This window comes from Crocodylus porosus, unplaced genomic scaffold, assembly GCF_001723895.1.
Source record: "Crocodylus porosus isolate Cpor-Errol unplaced genomic scaffold, CroPor_comp1, whole genome shotgun sequence".
NCBI classification, from domain to species: domain Eukaryota; kingdom Metazoa; phylum Chordata; order Crocodylia; family Crocodylidae; genus Crocodylus; species Crocodylus porosus.
In genome coordinates, this window is record NW_017728918.1 from 79,994,856 (window position 1) to 80,018,223 (window position 23,368).

The 23,368-nt window shown below is 40.4% G+C and overlaps 1 protein-coding gene across 1 annotated transcript in view; it reads right to left on the reverse strand.

Moving 5' to 3' along the window:
• The window catches only part of ASCC3 (activating signal cointegrator 1 complex subunit 3), a 555,582-nt gene that overhangs the window by 330,142 nt on the left and 202,072 nt on the right, over positions 1 to 23,368 (reverse strand). Inside the window, exon 11 of the mRNA XM_019537809.1 lies at positions 18,666 to 18,830. Coding sequence (XP_019393354.1) covers positions 18,666 to 18,830 — 165 coding nt within the window. The remainder of the gene's footprint in view (positions 1 to 18,665; positions 18,831 to 23,368) is intronic.

The window sequence follows — 23,368 nt, forward strand, 5'->3', positions numbered from 1 at the left end:
TTGCTGGGGTCATTTGACCCCAGTATTCTTTCCTGCCATGGCAGGGGGTTCGGACTAGATGATCTGCTCAGGTCCTTTCCGACTCTAGGAACTATGAAACTATGAAAAGAGTTGCTATGGATTCTGGTGTATGTAACTGACAAAACCTGCAATTGTGTGTGGGAAAATAACAGCTTATCTTGTGTATGTTTTGTATTGTAGCATTATATATGCCTATACATAGAGGACACAACTATAAAAAAAAGTATGGCCATGGTTGGATATTTTCTAGCACCATATGCTTTTAGGTCATAAACGATAAGAGTTTAGGTCTGAAAGCATCCTTGTTTCAGATTCTAAATCCTACAGTGTACAGATGCCTCCTGTTTGTCATGCATTTAAAATGTGCACCTCACATTACATACACCAGCACCCCACTTCCCGAGAGACCAGGGCAAATCTTTTTATCTGTCTTTTCAATTGTAATTTGATCAGTTTTCTCATTCACACTAACTAAAAGAAAGTATTTATAGAATCAATGGTAATAAAGTTTAAAAACATCACTTGGACAATTTAACTCTCTCACTGAATCAAACAAGACATACAACACTACTCTTTCTACATTATTATTTTCAAAGACAGGGCTGTCCAACTGGTGACCAGCAAGCTGCATCCAGCTAATGTGTTAATCCTGCATCCAGGGTTAATGTGCAGCCTGTACTGCAGATGCAGTGGCCCAGGTCTCCGGAGCAGGAGAGCACAGTAAGTAGAGGCCTGGTGAGCTCACTGCCCATACATGGAAGTGTTGAAGAGCTCAGTGCGACATGCAGTCCCCAGTCAAGCTGACGTTGGCAACTCTATTGTAAGGAATAATCTGAGGTACAGGAGGCTAGTCTGGGATTCAGAAGACCCAAGATCTTTCCCTTGATTTTCCACAAACTCTCTCTGTGACCTTTGGTAAGTCCCAATGAATAGGTCCACAAAGAGTTTTGAATTAGGTGCTGAAAATCTTACTACATATGGTGAGAGCAAGACTTAGAATTGATATTCAGAACATGCAAAAAGCTGAGCGGGCAGATATATAAACTAGCCAGTAAGTGATGGTGAAGAGATGGGTGTATGTATGTAATTTGCTTAGGTTTTTCTTCTTACAGGTTTCTCTCTCAAGCAGCTCAGTTGGGTGTCTGTTCATCACACATAGTTACAATGCAGCTTGAAGACTATAAGAAGGGTACTTGGCACCCGAAAGCTGGCAACAATCTTTGTTCCAACTACTCAGTTGGTATAATAAAAGATATCATATCTACCCAAAGAATAAGGTGGCCATCATAGAGGACAGTCTGGTTGTCCTCTATTGATACGAAACCAGACGCCTTCATGTCCTCTATTTTTCTCTTTAAGAGAATGTGGCTCCACCTCCACCTCCCTCTTCTGCAGAGTGCCATAGGTTCAAGATGAAGTACTTGAAAAGAAGCCACATGTGGAATGTATTAGGTCTGTGTTACTAGTTAATCACTTACACAATATCATTAAAGGAGCTTAAATGGATAACTATTTAAATGATAGTTACATCCTTAGTGCAAATTCTTTAGTTTAACTTCTACATAAACAGAGTCCTATGGGCATTTGAGCTGTAATTTCATAGTATTCCCTATGAAATTAAATAATAATAAAATAATATTCCCTATTATCCAGTTCATGTTTAGGGCACTCAAACACGCTAAGTACAGACACTCAAAAATCTGAACAGTTTCAATCTTTGCAGGTTAGTCTAAACTGCGTAGATTAAACCAATAAGCAAGCAAACAGACATTCACTTTTGATTCTGAAAATGCAGCCACATGCCTGCAGTGGCCCAGGCCAGAAGCTGGGGGGCGATTGAGCACACCTGCCTGCTCAGCTGGAGTAGACACTTTGGACCAACGCTAGTCCACCTACCCTGTGAGGAGAGGAGGTTGTGGGGGAGATGCAAAGTATCCTCCGATGCTGCCAGACTATGAGTTAACTTGAATCTGGAGGGGATTTGGGATTAAACCAATTGAACCTAAATCAGTAAATTCTGATACTACATCCATCCTGGTTTATCTTATACTGGTTTCAACTGTTTTGAAAGAGGTTTATACACACTGAACGTAAGGGCTAATTACAGATATTTGGGGAAATTAAACTGGATCAAAATGGTTGCCCAAATCGGATAAATCAGGATGCGGGGGTTAGTAGGAGGATAGGGGGTCCAGCAGGCTGGAGGGGATCAGGGGATCTACCAGGGGTTGGGGGGAGGCACAACCCATGAGGGGAAGGGAGGGCAAGCCCAACCCATGGGTGAGGTGGGCAGGGCAAGTGCAAACTGTGAAGGGTGTGGAGGCAAATGTGACTCATGGGTGGAGTGGGAGGGGTTGGCACAACCCATGGGTAGGTTGGGCGGGGGCAAGCATGACTCACAGATTGGTTGGGGTCCCCCCCAGTGAACCTACACCTCCATCTCTCCTGCTCTTTCCCCCACTGGGACTTACATACTTAGCTCTGGCAGTGGTGAGTGCTGATAAAAGCAGCTGCACAGAGCAGCTTGTGGGATGGGGGTTGGGACGGATGGCTGGGGGGGCAGGGAGCAAGCGTGGGAGGGCAAAAAATAGCTCAGTGCCAGGGTCGGGGTGAAAAAAGCAACCCTGGGGCTGTGCAGGAAAAGTGTACAGAAGTTCCATTCACTGGTTTGACCTAAATCGTGTAAGCTTGATATTACATGGATTCAGGTTTATCTTAAACTGGGCTCTGCAATTTTGAGACCAGTTTGTATGCATACAACTTTCGTAACGTTACATATTTAGACAGACTGCTGGTCACTGAGACTGGCTTTGTAAATGTGAGGACAGCATGGGATGAGTTGTCTAAACTGGGCAGCCATTTTGAACCTGATTTAATCTCCCCAAACGTCTGTCCTGTTGTGTTACAGATTTTAACCGATTTCTGACCACTTATATCAGTTTACATGTAAGTTCTGTCCCTAGTCATAATGGCTTTGTGTGGTTCATGTAAGTGCCAAGTTTGGATATAGGGCTTAACTACATAAGAAACTAGTTAATGCTGATATACACACCCAGGTAACTATTTTGCTTTATCTCAGTGTAAAAGTGGCTTTTCATGTGTTTTGCCTGAACAGCTGCTTAAGTAACATTTTCTGAACGAAAAAAGCACTCTTAGCTAGAATCAGTATCACAAACTGCCTATAATACTGAAGAAAACAAAGCCATAAAATGGATTTGCTTGTAACAGAAGTCTTTAAGAACAGCATTGTGTGTATATACTCCTAAAACATGGGGCAGCAGAATCTGTCTTTCACTCTCTTGACAGGGACTAAAATACAATGTTCAGAATACAGTTGCATTTGCTGAAGCCCTACAAATACTGAAAGGTCAGCAAGCATCACCTTATCCATGATTTTTTTTCTATTTTTAATGATAAGGTACCAAGTTTATTATAGGAGCTGGCGGTATTAGCTTCATCTATACAGTCTCTATCCAAAAAAATGGTCCACCAATAGACTAAAATTAAAAACTCTTCTCTGTCAGGCCTTAGTCAATCTAAGAAAGGATGGGGTATATATGTTAATCTGAAATCAAAACAGAGAGGGGCTTATTAGGCACTAGCACTCTTGAAGGATCAATAAATGTAATTATTTTAACTATTTGTAGCATAGAAAAGGAAAACTTACTATTTTACAACAGCTTAACTTGTATCAGCTCAGAATATCACCTGATTAAATTCTCAGCTGTAATAAAGAGCTAATAATTTAAGAGGCTATTACCATGCTCAGTGAATGCACTTTCTTAGAAAAGATTTTTCACTCAGGTTGCCACATTTATTATCCCTATTATTGCATTAAGTCTGGAGAGCAACAAAATTTTACTCTGCTCCATTATCTTACTTTTATATCTACTCCATTATCATATTTTTGTAAGGGTTTTCTGCCTCCCCTCTTCCTTCCCCCTTTGCTTTTTTGTTACTCTGGTAAACAGCTGAATTTTTTCACCCCAGGTAAATTAATAGCATTTGCAATAATCAATTTAAGTAATAAATTGGGTCAGATGTTTGTGTGCGTTTGTGGGACGGGGACCCAATTGGTATGTTTTAACTTCTTTTTAGAGTCAGTTTTCTAGTCAATGGTATGTTTCATATCTGTTTATATTTTTACCAAGTTGCTGCTTGCAGGAAGAACAGCGGCTAAAATGATAGCAGGTTACAATGCCCTACACGGAACACCAGCAGACCAACCAAAGTATTTATCTGGTTTGTTTAGAGACATCTCATATACCAGAATAATATAACCAGAAAATGTTACCTTTTTCTTTTGTATTCCAATGATAGACAGAAAAAAAAAAACCTGGAGGAAGGTCTACTGCTCACAAGGATAAACTTTTGGATGAGTCTTGAAAAGGGAAGGGCCAATAAATATAAAGGTTCCATCACAAAGCAGCTTGTATATTAGACCACATTTCAGAATAATAAGACATGAAAAAAAACAGGATTCTGGATTTAAATATATATAGAATTCGTGTGCGTGTGTGTGTGTGTCTGTGAGAGAGAGATATATATAGGAAAGAAAAAGGATATGTGTGCAAGAGTTTGGTTTCTGGGAAAAGGTGGTAGTAACAGTAGTTTATTTACAGCTTTTGCCAAAATAGTACAATAAAATGAGATTATCCTTTCTACCAGTTTACACAAAATTAAAACAGAATATAGCATATGATGTGATATATAAGAAAAGGCAAAATAAAGCAGTGAATAATAAAAACAGAACAGGAGAACTCTATTTGATTTTAGCCCTTATTCTTTGTGCAAATAGCACATATACAGCTAAGAAGTATACAGCAGGCTACAAAGTATTAGAAAGAAGCCAGATTGTTTTTCTTCATAAGAACAATATTTAATATTTCCCAATAATGGAAAGATTTATTTTCCTCTCATTTCTTACAAAAACAAACAAGGCCACAAACAATGACTTAAGTTATCTACCTCATTCTTCCCAGAAGAGCACATTCTGTCTGAATACAAGATCCGATACCACTTGCCCATGAAAACTGCAGATCTCATTAGAGCAAATTTCAATCTACTAATGGCCTCTTGTTGTTTTTAGTTTTGCACCACAGATTTCAGGCCAAAAAATGTTTAATTAATCTTAAAATGGGGAAGTCTGAGACATATCCATCTGTATGCTAGCATCTTTAATTCTTATATTATATCTAGTTTTAAATACAGAGGAAATATTAGGTCAATGAATTTCAGTACATTTCCCAGGCCATGTGTCTGGAGGAGAAAATAGATGTCGTTTAATCATCCAGACCAGGGTTTATTTGGCAAAGGCTTCTAGAACACACTTCCCAGGCTATCTGGTAGGTATAAAAGATCTAATTTTTATCCCGTAATTTAGAGCTCTTAATTGAGCTAAAGTGCTCACATTTATCAGTAAGGTTACAGAACACATAAGCCCCCCACACTGCAAAATGAGGTAGATAGAATAGCTACAAAGGCAAAAGCAGAATGCGTGCAGTGGTGTGGCTGTACCCTGCTTTGATCCCTGCTCTATCAAAAGTTTAAAATAAACTACCTGGAAGAAAAATGTGTTGTGTTGTATTGTATATGATTATATGCACCTTTTCAAAATTCTAAATCAGCCCACAAAAGCTGCATTAAAAAGTACTTAGAAAGCTTTTCAATTTTTGGGTGGACCATTGGGTCAGCACCCCAGAGTTTTTCTTCATACAATCAGATGGACTGTACCTTGATCTACAGACTCAAAGTGCTTCCAGAACAGCTCTTCTGAGTGCTCTGCCACACATTCCAATTACAGGTGGATAGAAACCAGCTATAAAGTTACTATACAATCTTTAAGCACTAATGTTATAACTGGCTAGCTTTTATAGCTGGACTGACATTTTTATGGAATGATAATTACTTTGCATGTGAGGCCGGTCTAAAATTATTGCATGATTAACAAGTAAAGTATGATATTTAATACATATAAGGGCTTAGTCCGTCTGTGTGTCTATCCGTAACGCTCTTGGGGGGTATGGCTCCCAGCGGCATGTGGCTCCAGCTAGTGCCGTGCATAGGGCAAACTGCCCATCAAGAATGATGGTGGGGATGAAGCAGAGAGGTGAGTACCACTGCCCCCCCCCAGCCCCACTCCTTGGAAGTGGTGGCATGGGATGGTGAAGAGAGACAGACTGGGATGGCAGAGCGCCACCATGATGGCAGGGACGGAAGGAATGTAGGGGTGAGGCCTGTGCCATGGGCTTCCCCCCCTGCTCCTTGGAGGCAGCAGTGGTGTGGGCTGGTGACAGCATAGCACTAGCCTCACCCCCCCTACATCCCCAATTTTGTCGGCAATTCCCGTGTGTGTGTGTGTGTGTGTGTGTGTGTGTGTGTGTGTGTGTGTGTGAGATTAAAATCTGCCCAAAGCTTGCTTTGCTTTAGTATTTTTTCCCCCAAAGTGCTTATTCCAGCTTGGCTTTAGCTGTGTGAAACAGATGTAAAAAAGAGTCTTAAATAAATAGGCAGAAATTTATTCAATTTTGAAAATTAAGATGTGATAATTAAAATACAATCTAGATAATTTTACAGTAATAAAGTTTAATTAATGGCCTATACTTAAGCTAGTACTGACTATGGAAACTGGGTAATTTATCAATTTCTGCCAATCCTAACTTCTTACTGAGCACTGCAGACAGTGTATGGATTAAAAGAAACATATGAATTCATATCACTTTAAATTACTACAGAGAAAGCAAAGAGTATAACAGAACTGCACATTGTGAAAATGTCATTCCTAGCCTCATCCTATGTGTTACGCTTGACAGGAACCCCTAAAAGACTGTTAGGAAGAGTAAGAACAGTCATAATTTTCTTTGAAATATTTAGCTGACTGGGTAAATCAGCTCAATTTTTTTCTTCATAAAGTGATATCAATGTAAAACATTTGTGAACATCATCAAGTTACTATAAACCTATGAATGGAAATATATAATTGCACATTTACAAAATCTTAAGATTCATCTACTTAATTAGCAGGACGGCAAAGTTTATACATCTTGCCTTGAAATATCACACATCCCTCTGGGTCTCTCTTTATACATCTTGCCTTGAAAGATGGCAGCTACCCCCTCATCTCCCCTGGGCCTCTGTGCCAATCAGCACTGAAGGGTGTGCTGCATGAAGAGCACCCCCCCCTTGTCTCTCCTCCCCCTGTGGCCTCTCCTCCAATCAGTGAGGAAGAACAGGGCCACCATGAAATGACTGAAGAATTAGAGCTTTAGGCTTGATAAACGCTTGGTCAGGTTGGGGAGGGCTTTGTCTTGGATTCAAGTACTAGCTGCTCAGCTGTAGCTTTGGCTCAGGCCTCAAGGCTAAGCCAGGGCCGAGCCCAGGCCAGAACAGCTCATTTCACGGGGGGGGGGGGGGGGGGGGGGAGGACAGGCACCTGTGGGGAGCAGGAACTGCAGTCTTTCCCCTACCCCTTGCCACTGTACCTGTGCCTGCTCCCCCACATCACTTGCTTCCTCTGCTTCGTGCTCCTCCCTTACCTTCAGCTGTGGCTCCAATCTCTCCAGCCCCAAACAGCCTGGTCAGGAGCTACCACTGGCTTGGCCAGACTGAGCTGGGCTGCAACAGGGCCAGGGTTGTGCTGCTGTTGACTGCCCTGGGCCAGAGCAAAGCTGCAGCAGAAAATAGAGTGAGAGGAAAGTAGGCAGGGAGTGGGAGGAAAAGCTGGAAAAAAAGCAGGGAGTAAGAAGATAAGGCACAGGCATAGGGGCAAGGCAGCAGGGGGCAGGCATAATGCAGAGGAGTAGGTGGCAAGGTGGCAGGGGGTTCATGGTAGGGGATGAAACAGGTACAGGGGCAAGGGACAGAGGAGTAATGTCTAGATCCCCACCACTGCTTTCCCTGCCACAGCAGTGGAGGGTATGAATTTAAGAGGACCTTCTAGTAATTAGATTCTCTACATGGAAATATAGAAATTATAATACATTCATGGATATTATAACAAAGGAATGGAAATTATAACAAATTTCTAATTTCCCACTTAGCAAAGCTAATTACCAGGAGGTCAGGGGGGTTGTTGTGTTGGATTTGGGTAAACATAGTATTCATCCTGTGGCTGGGAGTCCTGTCCATTGAGTGCTGGTGCAGAGAGAATCCAGGATCATGATACCGGGCCCCCATTGCCCCAGAAATAATGCATGATAGGATCTGTTGCAGGAACCCCACAATCATGCCTTGTGCCATACATGTGTGGAATGGCAGGAAGCACAATTGTGAAGATCACACATCAGATCCATCATGCTTTCACTTGTATGTCTGCTACAGGCTAAGGTGATAAGGGCAGCAGAAGAGCATAAGAACAGTTTAATAGCAGAATAAAAGAGAACAATAAAGCAATCATGGCTTCTAGAAGTCTTAAATGACCAACAAGCACCAAGGACAGATAGCTGAGACCTAGGAGTAAGAAAGGTACATAATATCTTTAATTACAAACCACTGATTCTTTTCCTGTAAGAGATAGCGGTAGACAAGTTACCACAGTATTCGCAATAAATCCATATATTCATATAGAATTATTTTCCTTAAAAGGTTTTTTCTTTTCTACATCTACATCTTATTGCCTGTTTAAACTGGGAACTGTTATATGAAAATAGGTGTATATAGGAAAAAGGAAAAGCATTATTTTGTTCTCTCAATGAAACCCTGCTATTCCATTTTGCAATTAATGCTGCTATATGGTGACTAACTTGAACAGTTTCATATTTATTCTTTCCTGACAAAAATGAAAATTTTCTAAGAGTTTATAAACTCCATACACTTGGTCTAGGGTTTAAGTTCCCAACCACCTGCCTAGATGTTATATAATCAAATGTCCCACAGTGATTATTCTTTTTGGAAATTATAATTACAAAATAAATCATCATAACTTTTAAGTATTATTTTTAATTTCTTCATCTTGAAGAAAAAAATTAATTTTTATACCAACCTACTTTTCTTTAATAGATAACCAGAGATAAGAAAAAACGCAACACAGCAAACCAACCCTATTTCATTATCTTTCAATTAATTCAGTTACATGCGCTTTCAGGGCTTGTTTTCACTCGCTCTCTGTTTTAGTTTATTTGTTCAAGAGAGTCTGAACACATAAGGAAGTGATCAGTGTTAAGCTTCTGAAAAGGGTAACAGAAGTTTCAGCTATTACTTTGGCATTATGATGCAGGTTTCCCTCGATTTATGTGGGTTCTGCATGTGCAAATTCACTCTTATGCGATGACCCTATTTATACCAAAAATTCGTTATATGCGAAGTAAATTCACTCTTATGCTATCAGTGTGGTGGAAGCCCACAGTCAGCTGCTTTGTGCGTCACATTGTGGGAGTGACATGCACCAAAATATAGTCTCCTGTGTGGATCTGTGCTCCTCAGTTGTTGTCTGCGACACGTTTCTGTAGTTGCCATCCCCATCATAACAACGCCCTGTGCTTGTGTGTACTGTCTGATGTTGATGAGTACCAAAATTGTCTCGTAAAATTGGTAGAAATGGATCTGGGGGTCAGTACAGTCAAGGTTTTGGAACATATCCCTATTTTAACATTTTAAAGTGTGCTCCCTTTATGCAAATTTGAGTTATGCTGTTTTTCAGGAACACGTGTACAGCATAAAGCAAGGGAAACCTGTATCTTTAATCATAGAAAAACTTATGGATAAACTTAGGAATTATCACATAAGCCATGAACACTTGGGAAAGAGTTTTACCAACATACTGCATGCATACATCAAAGGAGTTAAGATTTTCAGTGTAGTTTCCATTTGGGAAGCAAGGGTTTTCTTTTTAACATTACTAATAATGGGAAACAATTTTTCCCATGCTTCCACTAAAGGATAGTAAAGTTATTGTGAATAAAGTCCATGTATATGGTAATTTCCTCATCTGTAGTAAACAAAAATGGTAAATGGCAAAGTAAAATGAAAATGTTACAACTGTAGAATCAAAAAGCATAAACTAGAATTGCAATTACTAGAAATACTACAAAAACGAAGGACAGCTCTATATAGGATTCAATTTATAAATCTATGGCTCTTAAATATTCCGTACAGCATGCATTTGTTACTAGGCAACCACCTAGTTCAGTAATTTTATAAATGAGTTTAATTCTGCTACCACTGAATCCTAAAAATATTCTGATCTCAACAGTCTCTACTTCTAGCACATTTAAAATCAAGCAGTACTTTGAAAAAGAAATGAGGAACAGTCTTTTTCATTATCGTGCAGTGTCAGAAGCCATATTTTCCTCAGACAGTGTGCTAAGCAGGTGTCATTTTGCCTGAAGGAACAAAAACGTGAATTCACTTACTGATTAGAGAAGTACATCAGTCCTGTACAATACCACATTTCAAATGACAAAGATGTATAACATTGTGAATTTATTGTTCAGTAATTGTCTTGGTCTTTTCACAGAGCATATATGAATTGATCAGGGATCTAGTTTAATAGATGTTGATTTACATTTTGGGGCACTGATTTATATTTTACTACGTTTTGGAATGCTATAGATGTATGAGAAGACTGAAATAGTGTTAATATGGTAATAATACTCAAAAAAAAGCCAAGCAGAAAGACCCAGGTAACAAGCCTACAGTGTTTAGTCAGATGCAAGTCCCAGGTAAAATAATGGAAATGTGAGACAAGATTTAATGAACGAAAGAAAAAGAAAGAAAGAAAGAAAAAAGGAAGGGAGGGAAGGATAGAAATATAATTAATACTAAACAATATGGGTTTATAGAATAGGTCTTGTCAAACAACTCTGGCTTAATTTTTAATGAGATTAAAAGTTTTCTGATGAAAGCAATTGTATGGATGCATTTTAGACTTTTTAATCTTATGTTCAAATAATCTTATGATCAATGTAAATATAAATTAAAAATCATCAATGACAAAATTGTAGTGAGAAAAATTTGCAAAGTACTGATTGCTGCTGGTTGCATGGAGAAGTTATTCAGAAAATGTGGACTGGTCAGTAAGCTAAACTGAAACAAAATGTATTTGAATTTCACCAACTGCAAGGCAAATAAAGAATAAAGACTATATGCATAAAATAAAACCATATTCTGGGTCACAGTGGGCACATCTACAAATGCAAATAGTCCAGGAGAAGTTTATTCTTGAGTAAACTACACAACAGTAAACTCTGCTGGGCACGTGTCTATAGATGCAGGGATGTGGGAGCAAAATTTTTGCTCTTAGCAGCAGACTGTTCTTGCTCCCCAAGGCCCTGCAATAGGCCCCTGCAGCAGCAAGGAAGAGTTCTAGCCCAGCTGCCAGGAGACAGCTGTCTTCTGACAGGGGCAGGGACATTGTTCCCTGCCCCCAGGAGTTGTCTGTTGCTGGGGGTGGGGACTGTTACCAGAGCCTGGGTGGGGCAATGTCCCCCTGTCCTGGCAGCAGGGAAATCCCAGGCCCTGCTCTGCAGTTGGGGGGCATGGCTGGGAGATCCACATGCTGGGAGATCCTTATCTCCCAGCATCAGCTCCGCAGTCTTGGCCCAGCGCTGGGAGATCCTTCTCTCCCAGATCATGGGACCCAGGCTGGGAGATCCTTACCTCCCAACCTCCTGCTGCCACAGGGCCCGGGCTGAGACATCCTTCTCTCCCAGTGTCAGCTCTTAAGTCCTGGGGCCAGCACTGGTAGATCCTTCTCTGCCTACCCAAGCCCCGTGGTCATGGATCCAGGCTGGGAGATGCTTATCTCCCAGCACCAGTTCCACAGTTACGGAAAATTCTCATAGGATTTTTAACAAAACATTGCCTGTATATACTAAAGGAGTTAAAAGAGTGCAAATTTCTGTTTCATAGTAAAGGATTACTTAATCTAGCAGCTTAATCTGATAAAGTCTACCAAGTCTGGAAATTCAGTCCAAAGAAATCCAAACTAGATAAAAAGCAACTTTAAGAGCTGTTAAACTGTTGGACCAAGCTATTTAGGGAAGTGTCAGATTCTTCAAGGCAAGAATGGATGCCTGTCTGGAAGATATTATTTGGCCTAAAAAATTATGCTTTAATCATTCAAAATTATCAGGCTCAATACAGGGATAACAGGATGAAACAGAATACAGTGTGCCTGAGTAAATTACTTTTACTATGTGGAAGAAATTTAGCAGCTTGTGATCTATGGGAGGTCAGAAGACATGATGTAATTGTCCCTTCTGACATTATATAATCCAGGATTGTGCAAATAATGACCCACAAGCTGCAGGTTAATTTGTGTCTCCCAGGCTCCCAGTTGGCCATCACTCCCCCTAGTCACTCTACCAGCAACAGGGCCTAGGGTCTCCAGGCTCTCCTTTCCTACTCCTACCTCCTGAGGATGACCAAGCAGCTTGACACAGGAACTGAGGTGCCCATGTCCAGGTTGACCAAGGTTCAAGCTGGTGCAGCCCCTGGCATGAGGCCCTGGCTGCTTAGAAACTGGACAGCCCCATTACAACCTGCAAAATCTTGTAGCTTGTATGTGGTATATCTCTTTTTTGTATGGCTTCAGATATGAACTTTCACATCCAGGAGCCACTGTCTGGTATTGTTGCTCATGTGTGGACTCAACTGGCTCCATCTGGGCATTTGTAAAGATTAGTAGAAGCATTACCAGCAGATGGAGGGAAGTGATTATTCCCCTGTATTCAGCACTGGTGAAGCCACATTTGGTACACTGTTGTCCAGTTCTGGGCCCCCACTACATAAAAAATGAGGATAAGTTGCAGAGAGTCCAGCAGAGGACAACAAAAATGGTGAGGGGTCCATGGTACATGGCTTCTGAAGAGAGGCTGAGCGAATTGGGCTTATTTAGTTTGGAGAAAAGAAGACAGGGGTGGGGATTTAATAGCAGCCTTCAATACCTGAAGAGTGGTTCTGAAGAGGATAAAGCGAGACTGTTTTCAGTGGTGGCAGATGACAGAACATAAGACCCAGGAGGATAATTTTTTCTTTCTTTCCTTTTAACTTGGGTTGCTATTATATTTTTGGCCCACTCTCCTTTCCTTTCCTTTCCCATGTCTTTGTGACAAGGTATTTAGCAGAATTCACAGATTCCTTGGAATCTGGCACAGCTGTGTCTTAAGCATTTCTGCTATGGCCCCAAACTTTTGAACTCTGGGCTTCTGGCCATTCATCCAGTGTTCATGCCACTGGAGCAGGGTTCATTACAGGTAACATGCAATTAAATGGTTAGCTGCATAATTAGTTTGAGAATACCTACACACCTATCAGGCCATAAAAAACACCAACCAGGTATAAAGTTAGACCTCAAATATGTGTACTAAGTTTATAGCTAGTTACTATTGAGCTTTAACTTGCACATGTAGCAGGGTCTGAGCCCTGTCAGCTGACCTAAATGTTCAGCTGACAGGGCTCCCTGCCACAGAGGAGAGGGGGAGTCCCAGCCCCAGCAGCTGTCAACTCTCGGTCTGGGCAGCACCCCACAGCTGTCAGGTCCCAGTCTCACAGATGCATATGCTGGGTCCTAGCAGCAAGTCTCACTGACATGGCTGTGATCTCTCAGTCTTAACAGCTTCACAAACTCCTGAGGCAGGGAGATTGAAGCTACTATGTCTCCCAGCTGTGGGGGTGCATGGGACACCCTCACAGCTTAGAGCCCTGAGCTGAGAGGGCTCCCAGCTATGGGAGCTTGCTGGCTCAGGGGGACCCCGGGCAATAAAACATGACTGGATCTCATGTACAATCCTACCTCCTGCCACACATTTGTTGCATGGCAGGAGGCCCGATTTTGTGGATCATGCATTTGATCCCATTGCTCCTTTAACTGCACATGTAGAAAAGCCCTATAACTCGTTGGACTTGGGAACAATCAAAAACTTCCATGCTATTCCCGGTGCTCAGCAAACGTTCAGCATGCCTTTTGTGTGAGGGGTGCCTCCACAGGTCACAAAAATAACCAAGCCAGTAACATCTATAGACAGTGATGGCCAGAGACTTCAATGTATGCATCGTTAGTTCAGAAAACAGTTCAACTCTTGTTTTAAACTAATATGCTAAGTAGACATTATGCAGCTGTAAAAATTTTGATTAAAAAAAGTTTAAGCATTTTGGTTTTACATCTGTGTTATACTCCAGACTGCATAACTTTAAACATCAAAGCTACAAATTAGTTTCAAAGAACTCTTTTGATGTTATATCCACAGTATATCAGCAGAGCTTAAAGCAATTTTTCTACTAAAAAGTTGAGTAAAGTCAATTTAAACCACTTGCAAAAAACATAAAAAACATTTAAAATTTCAAAACTGCATAACATGCATTAACGTGCTTCTCATTCTACTGTATTCAAGGTCATGTCAGCAATTCTATTATAGACTTCTCTTTTCAGGTGTTTATAAAAATTGGTCCTAAAAAAGAAAATTATTGAGCTGAAATCAATCAGTGGATATGCGCAGGTGAAACAGAGTCCTCCAAGTAGCTGGAAGTAAATTTTTCAGCCCTATCTGATTTTCACACTATTCTAAGATGTAACCTAGTGCAGAGATAGGTTAGCTTCAGCTAATCTACCTTTGGGACTCCAAAGACTGAAAGACTATTTAAGTAGCCTGTGAATTCAGCAGCTGCTCTTTATTGGTAGATTGACATAAAAATATCAAAACAAAGGACAGGATTCTGCCTCAATGTCTCTGTTAAAAAAAGCCAATATATTATTTTTCATAAGTAATCACATTTCATTCATGACAAATAAAAACAAGTAACACAGATAAAATGCATACCACCATGAGATAGGGGCGTGGGGGGAGATCCTTTTGCAGGCATTTTCTTCCTTAAAACATTGATGAAAAATTCGCTAACAAGATAATTATACCTAAACATATTATTCAATATTTTAAAAATATTAGCCTTCCAAAGTAACTGACAAACAACAATGAATATTCCTGATTTATTAAGGCAACATGCAAGAATTCTGTTGTTTTCCAGGAAGCAATATACCATTTGTTCCACTGGCAATTATTCTTTTCACAGTGAAATCTGATTACGGACATTTTTAGCTCCATGTGGAAAATTGATGTAGTTTAATAATAATGTTGAATTATCTTGATGAGAGTGCAAGATTTTCCTGATACCTAAACTCTACATTGTAGAATCAGGGACCAATTGTGTCTAGTTCAGCACAGGAATGCTGGGAAATTTTCACTTTTGTCAACTGCAATGGACAGAAAGGGCACTTTTACATGTGCTCCAGGGGAGGAGTGGGGCACTCAATTAGAGTGGCTCTGAGAACCGCTCTAATTAAAGCACTACTGCGTCTTGTGTATCAGCATTCCCATGCTTAAAAATGGTGGTGGTCTAGCAAGGAACCTTTTTTTTTGCCTGCCTCCCCTTTCCAATGTGAAGCCTCTCCATATGGCAAAAAGCCCCTTTTGCGGTATTTGCCTCCTTTTGGGGATGCTTTCTCTTTTCCACCATTTCATCCTTCCACCATCTTCTTCTTTTATTATATTATTACTATTTTTATACAATATAAAGTGTACTTGTAATAAAAATATATAGTTTGTAGATGCTTTTATGGGTATAAAATAGTATTCTGCATCAGTATGTCCCCTCCCCCCAACTGTATTTGGTCTATTTGTTGTATGTGCCATGGCACTTCACTCTTTTATGTTTTATATTCTATGCTTTTTAACTTTGTAACAAATGTACTTTAAGTTTAAAAGTAAGTTCTACCATGTGACAATGTTAGCAAGAGTGGGAATCAAACCACAGATTCTCTGTATGTGGGTCCTTGAATGAATCTCCTCTGATTGCGTAACACAACAATGTATTAGGGAATAATCTTGTAGCTAGACAAGATAAGTTAACGAGCGGCAATTAACACCTATGAAACCACAGACTAAGGAGAGGAAAGAATCCATACAGAGCCAGGAACTCCCTTAAACTTCACTGTTAAAAGGTACAGAAGCCCCGGTTTGAACTAATCAACGCAGAAGACCACCTCTGAAGCAACATCTCACTGAAAGAAGCCTCGACTGGCCATCGACAGCAGGCTCCAGTGCGTGGGGATAGGTATATCTTGACACCGGTGCTTAGCATTCATAGCTAGCTACTGAGTGTGTGTGTATGCATGAATGCGTGTGTGTTTGAGGGGATGAGCCCCAAGGTTTATGATCTGACTTTTGCATCCGTCTACTAAACTAGAATTTTATGATGATCCTGAGAGTTGGTCCTTTGTAGCCAACAGTAGGGGCATTTGAACTAAAGCTCATTCAACCCCCTCCCCGCCACCATTTTTAAGTGCAGGGATGCTGATACACATGCAGGAAGCTGCTAGAGTGCAGTAATTGCTATGCTCTAGCAGACTTGATTAATTGAGTCTGCTCCAACGCACAGGAATTGCAGCATGTCAGAGCAGCCTCCATGCTCATGTATGGGAGCCCAAAAAGGTAAATGTGATTTTTAGCAATGAAAGACCTTCTTTATTTCTATAAAAGTAGTTTTGCTTCATGCAGTCTACAGGATATTACTGTACAGTGATTGTTTCCCACAACTTGTGGGAAACAATCACTACCAGCTTCAATATGGTGTAATGCATCAAATGGTGTTCTGCAGGAGTCTCTCCTCCTCTCACCCCTGCCCCACACATCCCAGCACTGACCGAGGGAAGACTGCATAGGATGGGGGAGGAGCACGGTCCAGTGTGGGGAGAGTGTCAGGAAGCCACTGTACCAACCTGAGGCCAGGACCAGGGCTGGTAAACAGTGGCAGATGTAGGAGGGGGAAGGGGCCAGAGAACATGCAACAAGAGAAGGGAAGTGGCTGGGAAAGGCGGCAAGGTGCAAGCACCATGGCAGGGGGAAAGGCAAGTGGTGTAGGGGCAGGCAACAGGGTGGTTGCCAGCCTCCCTGCTACAGCTTTCTCTACTGCTTGCCCCGCTGCAGTGATGAGGATGGATTTGAAAAGGACTTCCGGTAATTAAGAGCTCATACATGGAGCATTATAACAAAATTTGCTATTTTCCATAGGATACAATTGTTGGGGGTTGTCTTAAAACCAAAGTCATCTTGGACTTGGGTAAATATGATATTGTATAAGGGGTAACATTAATGACATCTGAACATTAAATACCACCTCACAATTCCAAAAGAATACTGCACTATGTGTAGAAATTGCACAGATTTCATCAAAAAGCCTGTGACCTAGGAGGTTTAATAATCCATTCTTTAAGAGGATGCTGAGGAATAATAGTTAATGTAAACTACAGTTTACCAAAGTTTTTTGTATTAGTGGTAATAAGAGCAGCATGAATTATATTTCCTTTCATTGCTGCTGTACTTGCACAGGAGCTCAGGAATTAGCATACCAGATCCAAACAATGCCCTATTTATTCCAGTACTCTTGTCTCAGAGTGGCTAGAATCAAACGCTTCACAAGAATATGCAAGACTGTAGTTTAGAGTCCCTTGTATAATAGCTTCGCTATAAGGAACCATTCTCCAGGTGTCTATGCTGAAGGCTGGCTTATAAAAAAAATGCTCTGCTTATTCACAGACATGTCTATTTCCTTTTTTAAATTCTTGCCAGTGGGTTCTGTAGATCAACTATGCACCTGGCAAAGCAATACTTCTTTTTCATCCATTTTAATTGTGTAGCTGATTGATTTTATTGATGGCCCTCTTGTATATCAAAACGGATAAACAGAAATTCAATTTTAACCTCTGTATACTTCTATCATGTTCCTTATTCACATTTTCTCTAAATGGATTATTTCCAATTTTCAAATCTTTGTTTGCAGAGAAGCCTCTGCCATGGTTTTAATCATATTTCTTGCCTCTCTATGAATTCTTCCTTTTCCTTCTAGAAAATGAGACATTTGTATTTTTGTGTGCTCTTCATTCTCCACCCCCCTTCAGTCTGCCATAGTACTTCAAAAATACTAGTGGAAATAAGGCAAACAAAGTGCTTGTGGAACTCATATATAAAGTATATTTCCAGCTATGCTACATTCCTGTTGCTTTCTGTTTTCCATTTTTCAGTTACTACTCAGACTGAGCTTTCATCTAGGAAAGTCCCAATAAAAAAGAACTCCTGCTGAGAGTTTAGAGTTTGGGGTACATATTTATATTGCTCTCAAATTCTTAAAAAAACAACATTCATGTAATTATGCAGTCCAAGTTTGATATGCCTTCCCCACCATCTAATCCAGGATGTCAAACTTGCATTTGCTTCCAGGCCTCTTCACAGACCAGATCCAGACCCAGTGGGGTAAGCAGTGGTGCAGAGAAGAAAGCAGCCATCACTTGCTCCCTCCTCCCCAAGTCACACATTCCCTGAAGGATTTTGTAGCTTGGAATTCTTGGATCCTCTAGGAGGCCCAAGGCTCATATCTTTGACACATGGTTTAATCTGATGCATCAAAGGAGGAAAGATTGCTAAAGAAAAATATGCAATGTGTGTTTCTTTTTTATTGTAACGTTCATTGTAATTAGAAGCAGCTGCTTAGTTATAAAAAAAAAAAATAAGAAAACTATCTTTTGGATAATTCTCTCTGAAATCTATTCTTGACGATATGAAAATGCCTCTAAAGATAGTGTACGTTGTAGCTGTGTTGGTCTACAGGCAAGGGCACAGACACAGGACATAGGCTCTAAAGATAGTTGTTCTTACCTGACGTAAGGTGCGTGCCACTATACTTTCTAGCACTGGTCCTCTGTCTTCATGCAGCAGATGCACTTCATCAAGAATCAGGAGCTTTACAAGTTGAGAGAGGGCTACATCCCCAACACTCTTCCTTGTCACCACATCCCATTTCTCTGGTGTGGTAACAAGCATCTAGTAGGCAGGAAAAAGAATATTAAGTATCCACAAAGAAAAACAATTCATACATATACAATCATAGAAACAACTTCTTAAATCAAATCAATCAAACACTCTGGGCAAAACTTTCAAAAGCAATGCAAAAGCTTAAATCCTATTTAAGGTTATCTGTGACAAATAAAACAACATACTTTAAACTTTCATCATGACATAGCTAACAGGGCAAAATGTGCCTCATGTTCCAGTTGTTCCAGGTCTAGATCATCCACCCTTCCAAGTTATCACTTACCTTCTTACTGCCTTCTTCCAATGGGTGCTTGTAAGAAGTACTTATTAAAAAGAGACAGGCTGAATTTGCACCTTTATAGTCTAATTAAGCTCTCTGCTTATGAAAGCTTATGTTACATAGGTATGATTCAGCAAGCCTATAAAGGTGCAAATCTAACCTGCCTTCTACCCGACTTTGGACTAACATTGTTTTCTAACAGCCTCCTCTACATATTACAGGAATTGCACAATTAACTTGCTAATTGTGCAATTACCTGGAGACAAGCTACACACACAAAGTAGCTGTCACACAATAAAAAGCTCCAATCAGCTATGAAGTTAGATCTCAAAAATTTGTAGCAACTTTATAGCTGGTTGCTATAAAGCTTTAATTTGCATGTGTAGCAGGGTCTCTGGTGTGACTGGGTGTCCTGTCAGCTGGTGGGGCTCCCAGCCAAAGGGATGCACCATGTCCAGCATTAAATCCCCAAGACCTAGGGATCGCAGCAGCCATGATTCCCAGGGCTCAGGTGTTTCCCAGATCCCTGAACCCTAGCGATCTGGTCAGCTGCTATCCCTAGGACTCCAGAGTGTGGGAAATCCCAAGGGTCTGGGATCCCCTGATCCCATGGGTTTCCCACACCTCTGGGGCAGGGGGATCACTCTGCAATGATCCTCTGGCCCTGGGGGTGCATGGGGTACCTCAGCAGCTGGAAGCCCCTCAACTGGGGTGTGGGGCTCCCAACTGTAGAAGCCTGCTTCTTGCTGGTGCAGGGGGAGGCATGACGGCAATAAGATATGATGAAATCTAATGCACAGTCCTACAATCCTGCCTCCTGCCATGCACATGTTGCACGGCAGAAGGTGTTATTGTATAAATTGTGCATTAGAAACCATAGTGCCTTTACCACCACATGTACAGGGAGCCTATTTATAAAAGCACTTGAGAATTGTGTCTAATCCACTGGAATTCCATGGCAACTTTCATGGCTGTGATTTAATGGGAGTAATTTATTGTATATTTACACCCTTATAATAGAAGTGATAAATCACTGCCTTGGACATGATAAGCCTGAAACTTCCATGCTTCTTTTCCCTTTAGATTCACTCGGGGAAAAAAAAAGAAAAACAAACAAACAAAGAAAAAGACTTATAAACTAATAAAACAAAGCTTACAGTAATACCTTCACAATTGAAAAGTAACTTGAAAAGACAACAAAGAATAATTATACTTCAGGCCAGGATATTTCACCAAGGTTGCTATACAAGTGGTAAGAAACCAGGCAAAATTTATTCACAGAATTTAAAGAACAAAACTAAGAATATTCTTATTGGCAATGAATAATGGGTGATGATTATTTCATTAATTTAACAGCATTAACTAAAAAAACACAGTCTGTGGCAAATTAATAGTTTTACGTATTTGTCAGAAAACTGAAAGAAGTGATTGTTTTATATAAGCTGTCCACATAAACAACATGCCTCCCCCTGCTCTTGAAGCCCACATATGCCCGCTTTGCCCCCAAAAGGGTTTGTGCCTCAGGTGCCAACTCTGCTTGTTAAGCAATTGTCCTTTAATGTATAACAGTGGTTTCCTAGCTGAATTATATATACACCCCTGGGGATATGCTTCTGCATTTTAAAAATGGTGTTTGAGCTTCTGATTGGTCACTGTACGTTGCCGAGTGTTGACATCAGTGTCAACACACTTCCTAAGGAATAAACATACAGAGATGCATAGGCTGTAAAAAGGTATAAGTAGCTATATTTTGCAGATAAGGCAAAAAAAAAATGGGGGCATAAAGCCAAAAAAAGGTTGAAAACCATTGATGTATAATATTGAAATAGTTGGAAACCACTCTTACTCACAACTGATGAGAGCCAGATCTAGTCAATTATCTAGAAATATATTACCCATGTCCCTTTCCAGTTTCAATCCAGCAAACAACATTTACAAAAGTCTGCCATAAAAGTGGAAATTTTAAGCATGAATATCAAAGAATTGTGATTTTTTTAAGTTATTAAAATCTTCAGAGACTAAAAGCCAATTCCTCTTTATTATGCTTCTTCTCAAAAATATTTTTTGGAAAGAGGTATCACACTACATAAATTTAAATACAAAATTTAAAACATGTTTGTAAACCTCAGTATACAGCAATTGCATATCAAAATAAAAAGCATTATTTTTCTTAGACAGACCACAAAGAAGAACAGTTGTCTTACATTTTATATTGGGAAAAAATGGAACCGTAGAAACGAAGGATTAGAAGAATCAATACTTCACACTGAAAAATTAGAACTGAACCTAAAGTCTGGCAAGAAAACCTTATGCTATTTCCTCTTAGTTTCTTATGAACTTTTACAGTAAATGTACTTTTCGTAACTGGACAATTTTGAATCTCTCTCTTTTTTTTTTTTTTTTTTTAAGGACTTCAGAACTAAAAAATCTTAACGGAAAAAATATCAATCATCTCTGCAGATTACAGTGCCTACAGAGCTAATGTAGGGATACTAAAAATGTCTAGAGGAGCTCAAACAGCATCTGTCTGAATCTTAGAACCCCTTTCTAAATGCAGGTAAAGACACAATTGGATCTAATGAATGACCCACACAATTGCACAGGAGGCATGATTCCAAGACTAAGCATTAGATCTAATCATGCCTTATTGCTGATGCAGAGGCCTTATTGCTGATGCAGCCTGATACTGGATGCCTCTACACCAGCAAGAAGCAGGTTCCCACAGCTAGGAGTCCCTTTTGCTGATGGAGCTAGAAGCCCCAGGGACCACGTGCAGCCAGGACAGAGTACCTGCTCTTGGCCCTGGTTCTTCCACATGCACGGCTAGGGCCAAGAATTCCCTGCATCTAACCGGGTTCTGTCCTAGCCCTTCCAGCTTGGTGCCTCTGCAAACTTGCTGAGGGTGCACTCTGTGCCATCTTCCAGGTCACTGATGAAGATACTGAACAAAACCAGTCCCAGGATCAAATCCCGGGACACTCCACTTGATACAGGTTGCCAACTAAACATCCAGCCATTGATTACACGCAAACATACTATGTAAAAGATAGTATGCTTACTACAATGGAAAAGGAATATTCCGGACACAAATAAGATATACCAAATTGGGTTAAGGTATTATATTTTCATTAGTTTCTCATGGCTTTTTTGTTTGTTTGTTTTATTTGCTAATAGAACCAGTCAGGGTAGAATGAAGCCATGGACTATTACATTTGTAGCAATAAATACACATTTGTAGTGTGACAAAAAGCAAGTGTACAGCTCTTAAAGCTGTCGGTAGTACTCTAAAGATGTTTAAAGTGCTACAAAATAATAGCATTTTCATAAGAAAGTCTAGGTAGGACTACATTTTGTAGCACTACATTTAACCCCACACAGGGGACTCTAGGTCCCCAGAATGGTGAATTCCCTCCCCACGCACTTCAAGGGTGAGGGAGGGACAACAACTGGCTCCCTGACAGCTTGACCAGTTGTAGTGAGCTGTTAAGGAGCAATGATGGGAACCTGATTTAAAAAAGGCTTCCTAACACCTCACAAGCACTTTAGGAAAAGCCACTCTTTCCACAGGGACCATGACAGTTCTTCACGCTGCCACAACCCCACAAACAGCTGTTTGCCCTTGGATTGGGACTGGACCTGTCTAAGTAACAGTAGGGGAGATGTGGCCCCAGCCATCCATGAGTGAGATGGGGCATCCTCTCTGCCTCTGCTCATGGGTGAACCAGAGAACACACTTGCAGCCATGGCTGGACAGCACACCTTTGAGGAGATTGAAGAGACCGTGGAGATTGGAGCACACCTCTATGCCTCAATATATTATGTATTTGTAATGCTACAAAGTTCTCAGACACTTTGCAGCACTACAAATGAACACCTGTTTGTACCCTAAGATTGGAAGCCACCAAAAAAGGCATTCATTTCTTCTCCGTTCCTAAGCTTTTGGAAATCTAGTCTGGGACTCTTCATCAGAATTTTCCCTCTGTTCTCTCTTCTAGTGCCTGGCTATCTTCTTTCTCTCCATCCCTCTGATCAACTCAGGCTGCTACAAAAAAAATCATTGGCTTCTAAATACCTAATTTCAGATTTTAAAGGATCTTATTTTATATCATCTACAAGAAACCGAAAGGAACCTTAGTTACATTATGAATACTGCTGGAAAACTACATCTATAGGAAAAAGTTTTACTGAAATCAAGAGAACAGATCATGTTATGTTCTAATAAAATGCCAGCTTTCAAGAAATCACATCATGATAACTAAAATTTGGA